At 49.5% G+C, this 8,884-nt stretch overlaps 1 protein-coding gene across 2 annotated transcripts; it reads left to right on the forward strand.

The window, feature by feature from the left end:
- The first annotated feature begins 622 nt into the window (after positions 1-622).
- On the forward strand, positions 623-8,085 carry LOC119228185 (glutamate-rich protein 1). 2 transcript variants are annotated; one of them, XM_037487587.2, is made up of 8 exons: positions 623-968; positions 1,602-1,742; positions 1,863-2,006; positions 3,615-3,986; positions 4,225-4,404; positions 5,416-5,515; positions 7,070-7,146; positions 7,935-8,085. In XM_037487587.2, the coding sequence occupies exons 1-8, from the start codon at positions 950-952 to the stop codon at positions 7,973-7,975; spliced, it is 1,074 nt and encodes a 357-aa protein (XP_037343484.2). In that variant the 5' UTR covers positions 623-949; the 3' UTR covers positions 7,976-8,085. The 2 variants fall into 2 exon arrangements, with proteins under 2 accessions (XP_037343484.2, XP_037343485.2); XM_037487588.2 differs by having other exon boundaries at positions 625-968; positions 1,869-2,006.
- Positions 8,086-8,884: the final 799 nt, after the last annotated feature.

The following is an 8,884-nucleotide window of genomic DNA, read 5'->3' on the forward strand; positions in this document are numbered from 1 at the left end:
TTTTGAAAAAAGCCAGTTGCCCAAAAGTCAGGTAACCAATTAACGCACCCATTTTACACAACTGCACACCACGATTGAATTCTGCACGTGTCCTATGTTAGGAGTTAAACATCTGCTCATAGATGAATTAGAGATAGAGAGGTGGGTGGGTGAGGGGAGGTGATTACCTTCTTCAGAGCTGACATCCTAGGTGGATCTTCCTCCTGGAAAGCCCGTTCACATGCTGAGGTCCCAAGCTAAGTTTGGAGGGTGCTCAAATCCCACCTCATTCCGGTGCTGATGCTGAGCCATGAGGCGGCTGCTTAGTATTCTCCTCTCGCCTCCTCTCCATCCTACCGCTGGCTCGGTGCGCGCAACCCCCCAGCGCGCTGTCATTACGGGACTCCAACACACGGGGAGCTACGGGCTCGTTCGTCGTACTTCATGGAGAAAAAAAAAGTTGCCAACAGTAACTTTTAAAAAATTACTTCTGCTTTGTATGCCGATGTGAAGAATGGGTTCAACAGATTCGAATCGTGTTTTTAAATAAAGGATAAACGGTATACGTACTTTGTGACGCCCGTGGTTACGTGAAATCGACGAAAGTTTGAATGAGAACCCGGAGGGGGCGTCAGTCACCATGACCGGTCTGTGGTCCCTCGAAGGGGACGAACGCAGCTGGAGCGGTCGGAGTATTGTCGCTCTTTTTTAAAAGCGTACTTGACACGGACTATTTATCTACCCATTTAAACACATACCGCCGACCAACTTAGAATGTATAGCCGGTGTATCTGTCATGAATCGAGCTAATTTTGGAAGCTAACTACACAACTGGATAGCTACCTTAGCTAGCACGCTAGCGGAGCTAACTAGCCGACTGAATAGCTACCTCTGCTAGCTGGATTAGCTACAGACACGTGTTGCGTTAAGTTTCCGTCCTCGTCGCCTCCACGCAGAAATATTCGTCAAAATGGCACGTAGGGAAGAAGGTGAGCATCGCCCGCGTCATCGACAACATTATTCCTCGCATAAATCTCAACATAAACGTGTGAGCAGCTAGCTAACGAAGCTAACGTTAGCGGCCCAAGTATCGCGTTATTAAGTGGGTTCTAGCCTTGTAAACAAATACACGTGCTCCACTGTCAGATTATAGCTGCAGCATACGAGGTTATTGTAACGTGGCAACAGCAGATTACGAGAGCCTTTCTTTTTTTTCCATTCAGATCTGTAAGACTTGGTGTTTTACCCCTTGATGATTTCCCTTTGTGCCGAGTTCATAGTTAAACAAATGTTTACGATCTGTAGCTAGTCGTTTAATGGAAATATTGTATAACTATTATCACTAGTATCAATATAATATAATAGCAGTTAATGGCTATTATTCATTTAACAGGCACATCAACATGCACCGATTTTTAGGTTGTCGGTCACACTGGTTATTTATTCAAGTTTATCCTTTGTTCTCCATCGAAAATAGATTTATGAACCCTGGACAACATTGGATTTGCATTGTCAATCAGAATTCAGCATGGCCATTTAACATAATATTTTACAAGACCAAATGATCAGATTAACAGGTGTTGGTCTCTGTTTTGTGTCCTTTTTTCTTGTGTCCCTTTTAGTGTTTCAATCAAAAGTCTTCCAAAAGCTGTACCCTGCACCTCCCAAACTGGAGAGGGAACCGAGCCCACCAGCCATAGTAGATGCTCTTTCCAGAAAAACCCATGTGAAAAGAAAAGCCCCTCAACGGGAGACAGCCGCTGGTGAGATCGCATTCCAGTTTAACTTTCACTTTTGGTATTGCAAAAATACACAACAACATATCCACACGTGTGTCTTACATATGCATTGAGGCTTAATACCTTCTTTTTCTGTCTCGGGAGATGCAGGAGGGAAACCGAGCTCTGACAATCCGGCCAAGCGGATGTACACAGTCCTACCTCCTCCCGCTGACTACAAGACGGATTCAGAGAAATCCGTCACACTCCCCCAGTTAGAAAGCATGAATAGTGCAGACGGCCCAGCTGGTAAGGCAATGTACTGTGCACCATAAAAGCTGGGAGAGATTTACTGCGTGGGCGTCCTCCAGCCTCCTCCTATCATGTGTTAAATCCACTCAAGTTAACAAAAACAAACGGCGACGATCGATTGCCTTTCTGACCTCGAATGCGCCGCCAATGTATTTTCACTTGAATCGGTGTTGTTTGTCAGAGTGAACTCGTGCAATCTGTCCAAAGCTGCAGTGGAACGCGTCGTTTAACGGCTGCTTATCTGGTCTGCGGCTTGTTCTCTCGTCATGAACCGTTGGAACGATCAGACTGTGATGGAAGTCCCGGCTCATTACGCGGGTCTCTGTCCTCATCGTCTTCCTTAATGCAGACCTCCATTTACCGGATACGCTTCGGCTCCACTAGGAGTTTGATTAAATACACTCGCCTGCCTAACATGAGCCGCAATAATAGTTGCAATCCAAAGTCTGCGCTGACGTCGTCCTCATTTTTAGTGTTTGTCTCATTTCCCAGCTAACCAATTATCACAGTAATGGCAGCTTATAGAAGTGCATTTAGGCTTAAACACACACATTGATACAAGATAGGTTGGTTCACTTTTTAATGCGTTCACATGCGTTTGCAGCAAACAGAACAGTGCAGTTCAGATGAATAATCAATGAAAATATTTTGCTTCATTGATGCTCAGGCTGTTGTCAGTGAAGGGGTCCGTCCTCTTAAACCGCTTCTCGGGAAATTGTTTTGCGGCTGCACTGCCACCGCCTTTGGCCGCGAGGGCCACTAAGGAATCCATCAGAGCTGGTTTCTCTGACCTTTTAACACCTCTTGGGTTGTAAAAGCTGAGGGCTCTTGCTCACCCACAAGAGCGTAGCTCCTGGGTGGGATCACGGTTCAGCCAGAGTCCTTCAATTTAAGTAATAAGACATGACAGGAGAGATCTAATACACAGGTAACATGTATTGTTGTGCTACTTTTCTCTTTGTGAGTGCATAGCCTGCCGGTCTGGCCCGTTGTTATTTGGTCTTTCATCAGAGTGCTGGAATTGAAATGAGAGAACTGGTTACAAATCGGCACATACAGAGAGAATTAAAGAGACTCCATGGAGGGTTTTGTCTGCGACTCTCTCAAAAACCCACACGTACATTATACTGATTCTGTTGTTCCCTTATTAACCACCTTATGGTTTATATTTTTGCTCCATATGAGGTCAAGGATTGTGCAAGGTTTTATTTTCAATCAGTGAGCACGCCAGCTGATTAGAATGCAATCATTTTTTTTTTTAAAGACGGAGCATCTTAATTAGTGGGATCACCTGGTGCAGTGATTGGATGGAAGGAAGCCATCTCTCGGCACATTGATTAGCACAGTAATAACATTCTAACTCAAAGTGCTGGTTTGAGCCTGTATGTATGCATTTCTCAGACATCATCTGAATTGCAGGTGAATCCAAATCTGCCCACCCTCACTCACTATGTGTCACGAATCAATGCTCTTCACACCCTCTCTGCCCACCCTCACTATGTGGTCAAGATCAGAGGTGCATACGGAGGGCAGCAATGCATTAGTTCAATTCAACAATTAAAAACCCCAAAACAAATCCGAAATGATTGATCCTGTTTCCTGCAGACGGGAGCGTCCACGACAGCAATGAGGAACCAGGCCCAGATGAAGAGGAAGAAGAACCGCGAAGAAGACGGAAGAGAAGGAAACGGAAAGCGGCCCTACACCGGGACCCGGGAGCAGCCGGCGCGAGGGAGTCCGGCCCGGGTCCGGGTCGGGCCCCTGGCGACGAGAACATGAGCAGGAACAAGAAGAGGAAGCTGAAGAAGAAACGGCACAAAGAGAAGCTGCTCGCCATGGGTCTGATGCCGCGGGCCGCTGCACTGGAGTTCACATACCGAAAAGACGAAGAGGAGGAGGAGGAGGAGGACAACGAGACAAGAGCTTTTGAGGTGTCCGACTTTCTTAGGACAACAATGGAAATCTATATGTCAGATCGTAAGTATTTATCTGAGTGAGTTCTGCTTTTTAGGATCAGCCAGTTTTGTGCATTCTCACTGCAAAATATTGGCCCGTTGTTAATATTTTGAAAATAAACGCTCTGCCGGGGAGTATTTTGATTTAATTTTTGATTTGTGCCACGGTGATAGAAAGCCATCAGATGTGATCGTCCGATGCAAAGCTTTGTTTCTGTTGACTCCTAAATTGACCCCCCCCCCCCCTCTGCCCCCTGCAGCCTCTTTGCGCTCAGACCAGCGCCCCCTCCTGTGCGGGACAGTGAACAACCTTTTGAGCCGCCGCCCCCCCTGCGCCCTCGAGCAGCTCCACGCCCTCAAGGCCCTGGTTCAGCGCCGACAGCCGGGCCAACTGGAAAGGGCCCTGGTGGAGCTCGTCGGCACCTCTCCCCTGTCCTCAGGTCAGCGCACCGACGCATTCCCGCGGTTCCCATCGAGCGAGCGAGTCCTCGCCGCCCTCTGTTTGCCTGGGCTCCGCCCCCAGGTGCGCAACCTGCCCATACTGCCCTTCGTCCGCTTTTTACCTCTTTTGTGGGCCGTGCACGTGAGTTTGTGCCGCGTGCCTGCTCGCGTAATGGGATCATCGGAGACTTTCTGCTGTCACGAACGCAAGTGTTTACGTGCAGGGAGGAGGAGGAGAAGAAGGAGGAGGAGGAGAATCAGGTCACCGGCTTATTCTTTGAAAAATAATTTTCAAAAGAAAGTTAAAATATGTTCAAAGGTCTTAAAATATGTTGGAAGGAAAAGTACAAAAGGTTGAAAAAATGTATTGGGGTGAAATATGTCAAGAAAAGTCAAAATATTTATTGAAATGAGTTTAAAAAAAACATTTGGGCCCGTTTGATTCTGCCTGTCGCCGAGACAACACCATACAAAAAAATGAATACATAAAAAAAACTGGTTTTCTGCCAGCAGTATTGCTCTTTATGCACCTGCTCATCAGCCGACCCTGTCCTCTGACGCTGTATGAGTCATGCATGATTCACTTCATTGTGAAGAAAACCTGAATGAAATGAAAGCGTCCCTCGCTACATTCGACCTCGCCGCATACGATTTTGCTGCAGTGTGACAAGATTTCGATACTTTTTGATCCCTACCGTCCAACGGCGTTCTCTATTTTCATGTAACCCACGTCTTCACGGGGAGCTTTTCCTCGCGCTCGAGGTGAGGTTCCCTCGGCCTCCGTTCCGCACATTCTAATTCTGGGGTGTTCAAGTATAAGTGAAAAGGAAAATCGTGGCGTCCAGTCCAATGGCGTTCAGTCGAATGGCGACCCGCAGAGAGGTTCAGCGGTGCATTCATACACGGGTCGGGGGACTTTTAGGTCCTACGCTTAACAAAGACTCGGCAGCAGCGGCCCCTTTAGGCTCCCGAGGTGTGAAACGTTGCTCTCTTGTCTCCGTGCGCTTCAGAAGAAACCGCCGCCGTGGCTTCCCTGTTCCGATACTGGATCACACACATTCTTCCCATGCAAGGCGACGAGTGGGCTCCCTCCGACGCGCCCGCCACACGGTGAGTCACATGATCACTCACTCCTTCAATCTGAATCTGAAGCTGAATAAAGAATTTTAACCACTTTAACAAAAGCGGTTAATACTGAGGTTATTTACATTTTTGACAAAGCTGTTGCTTAAAGTGCCTCAAACATTTTCTTGGTTTAAAATAGCCAGAGAAGGTCAGTTCTACAGGAGCTGCAATTTATTATTATTTTTTTCAATAGCTCCTCAATTATCTATTGTACCCTCTCCACGATCCCCTTTCTGACCAGCTTACTGCTCCACGGGCCTTTTTTCAAGTGTGCGGATTAGCCCGCTGAAGAGATGACACACTGGTTCTACTCGGAGATCATGTGTACCGTTATGATGACCCCCCGCACACCTACTAGTTGTTGTTGTTGTTGCCCTTATCTAACCGCGCGCTCAATACAGCCGCCTGGAATGCCGCTGATGCACCTTGGGAGCAAGTCCCGCCCGGGAAGCGATTAGCTTAACCTCCTCCCAGGTAATCTATTCGAATGCCCCTGCGAGTCGGTGCCAAGGGGACGAGTTCAGGAGGAGGGCAGAGAGTTATCTGTCTCCACGCCGCGGCTCCAGGAGGAAACTCTTTGTCTCTCTGTCTTTTCACGAAATGGAAAAAAGTTCATTTTCAGGTTTTATTTTTTAATAAATTAGCAAATATTCGTTAGTTTTTGGGGTTCATTAAGTGTACATTAATGAGAAATATAATGACCTTTTTTAATTTTTAGCCTTTTGTCCTTTTTAAATGGCTTCATGGGCTTAAAACCCAGCAGGCATCCCGCGCTTCAGTGGCAGCGGGACTTTGACGGTATTCATGGGTGCAGGGAGCGGGGGAGGTCGAGAGTTGCGTCCTATTACCGGAGATGAGAGGAGGGCCGTTGCCGGGCTGCTCTCTTTCGGCGCGAGAGCCGTTATCAGCAGAGCCGCCTGATTATCGGACCTCACCGGGGACCCCGCGGCTGGGAGGGATATTAAAGCGTGAAGAAATCTGCTGACGTGGCGGGAGAAGCCAGAAAAAACCCCATTTCAAATCAAATCACTCGGAAGATTCAAATGGATACCAGTGGATCCGGTTTCAAATAACCTGGGAGTGGGCCTTCTGAAGAAAGCCGTTTTTCAAAGGTCAATTCACCCTTGACACTACTTGCATGAGTTGGTTAGGGAGAAGAATTTTGTCAAAAACCTCCGTTATCTTCTTCCAAACAGTATCCATCAATTTGTATAATTTCATGTTTCGCCTCAATGGGACAAACGTCCTGGGAAATCCAAGTGGTTACCTCCCTCCTGTTGGGACGGCCTTATTGGCCAGCTCCTGTAATCCCATTAGGAACCCCCCGCCAGCAGATAACCTGCTATAAAAAGGGCCGGCCTGGCCCGTCCCGCCCCAGATAGCCCGAAGCGCAGGTACGAAGCGTCCCAAGAGCAGACCTCAGACAGGCCCGCTCGCCGCCGGCCGTCCCGTCCTGGGGGGTCCAGGAACGAGAGAGCCGACAGTCACCTGACCTTTTGGCTCTTCTTCTTTTCTTTTTTTTTTGGACGGATTCAACAGGGGGACCCTCGCAGACCGCTCCAGAGATGTTTTTCAGAGTGCCGAGACTGACTCCGGGATACATCCGGCTGCTGCAGGTGAGAGTGGGCGGCGTCGCTGGGTTCAAACCTCTTCTTTTTCTTATTTTTCTCCCTAAAATAATTGAGTTAGTTTGGATCTTTTCGATGACACTTTTAATGTAGAGGTGAGGTGGAAACACCTGCATGAAGCAACTTTCACTTGACGATCTTTTAAAACAATAAGGCAGAATGCCGCCTCAGTGGCTGGGATGTCTTGAGAGGATGATGAACACACACACACACACACACACACACACACACACACACACACCATCCCCTTGTGTTAGCTCACAAAGCACAATCGCCTTCTTTGCTGGTGTTTATTCCAAACAATAGAGAAATGCAAGCCCATTGCATTGTCAAAGAAGATGGGAAGCGGGTGAGTGAGCTACGGAAATGGCTTCCTAACTATTTGCTCCTCCGTAGCTTTATATATTTGTCACGGCCCCACTGAGGAAATTGCCCGCGTCGCAGAATAGGCGAGCCTTCGGTTTGTCAAAAAGAGAGAGAGAGGCTGCGACTCGGTTTAAATGAGAGAAGATGAGTTTCTAATCTCCGGGGGGGGGGGGGTTGAGGGCGGTCTGAGCTACACACCGAAGCAGCCAGTCAGATGACGCCAACAGACGTTTTGAAACGGATCAGCAGCCATGCTGCATGCATCCATTTAGCGCATAAACAGACCATAACTCTTATGGGGCCCGTAGTTGTGTCATTTCCAGGGCTGCTCTGATCTCTCATACACCCCCCCCCCCCGCCCCCCCGCACGACGCCTTCCTCTGACCACGTTGCACCCCTTCTCCTTTCAGACGCAGGCCTACCACCATGTGTCTGTGACCCCCCCAGCTGAGCGGAGCATGCCGGGCCTGGCTGTGCTCCTGGGGGCCGTGGGGATCGGCCTGTGCGGCTACAGCTCCAGGCAGCTGGCCCTTTACCACCGGCCCTCCTCCCGCGTGCTGCAGTGGGTCGGCACGCACACCGACGCCACCAGCGCGGCGGGCGTGGCGGCGGCGGCGGCCCACCGGAGCCCCGCCCTGGAGGCCAATCGCCGCGTCGGAGCCTGCCAGGAGATCCCGCCCGCCTCCTTCGTGGGGCAGAGGGTTCTGGTGAAATGAGAACCCTTCGGTGGTAGATTGGATAGAGACTGGCAGACGGCTCAGGTCGAGCTCCGGTAACGACGCTCGCGCGCCACTAAGATTGTAGCCATGCTGGCCCCCCCCACCCCCGTGCGGCGCGCGGCCCATGTGCTCTCTTGGGTCTTGCGCGACTGTCGCTATTGGACCTCGAACCTTTGCGTTTGCAGGGGAGTTGCGCGTGGTGTAGTTTCTAATGACATGTCAGACATGGATAAATAGTTTTAACGTAAACTATTGGATGGTAACGTTTAGAGCCTTTGATGCAGGAGGAATGCGAGCGCTTCGATCATGTGACACCGAACGCTGCGGCTGAATGGCGCTGACATGTTTAATTTGGAGACATTGTGTGTCTTAATGGCTGGCGTAGAAAAAAAAACAAAAAAGGGGCTGACGCTTGGCAGTGCCTCGCCGTACACAGATGGTTGGCGACTCTCTTTCTCTCACTCCGTAATCGTTCCTCCCCAGCTATGTGTAAGTAGCCCCCCCCCCCCCTTGCCCATGGCTTCTATTGATTTCCTCAGAGGAGAAGCAGGTGCCATCCATCAACAAGCCGCGATGCATTCGCTGGCGTGGTCCGGCCACGGCTGTCAATCAAGAGAGTCCGGTTGGGAGGGAGGACGCGC

Source organism: Pungitius pungitius, chromosome 14 (assembly GCF_949316345.1).
Source record: "Pungitius pungitius chromosome 14, fPunPun2.1, whole genome shotgun sequence".
In the NCBI taxonomy this organism is placed as follows: domain Eukaryota; kingdom Metazoa; phylum Chordata; class Actinopteri; order Perciformes; family Gasterosteidae; genus Pungitius; species Pungitius pungitius.

What these genes read in the sequence shown, in the direction of transcription:
- LOC119228185 (XM_037487587.2), top strand. An exon ending in GGAAATCTATATGTCAGATC is followed by an intron (nt 3,987 to 4,224) that starts GTAAGTATTTAT and finishes TGCCCCCTGCAG; the next exon opens with CCTCTTTGCGCTCAGACCAG. An exon ending in GATACATCCGGCTGCTGCAG is followed by an intron (nt 7,147 to 7,934) that starts GTGAGAGTGGGC and finishes TTCTCCTTTCAG; the next exon opens with ACGCAGGCCTACCACCATGT.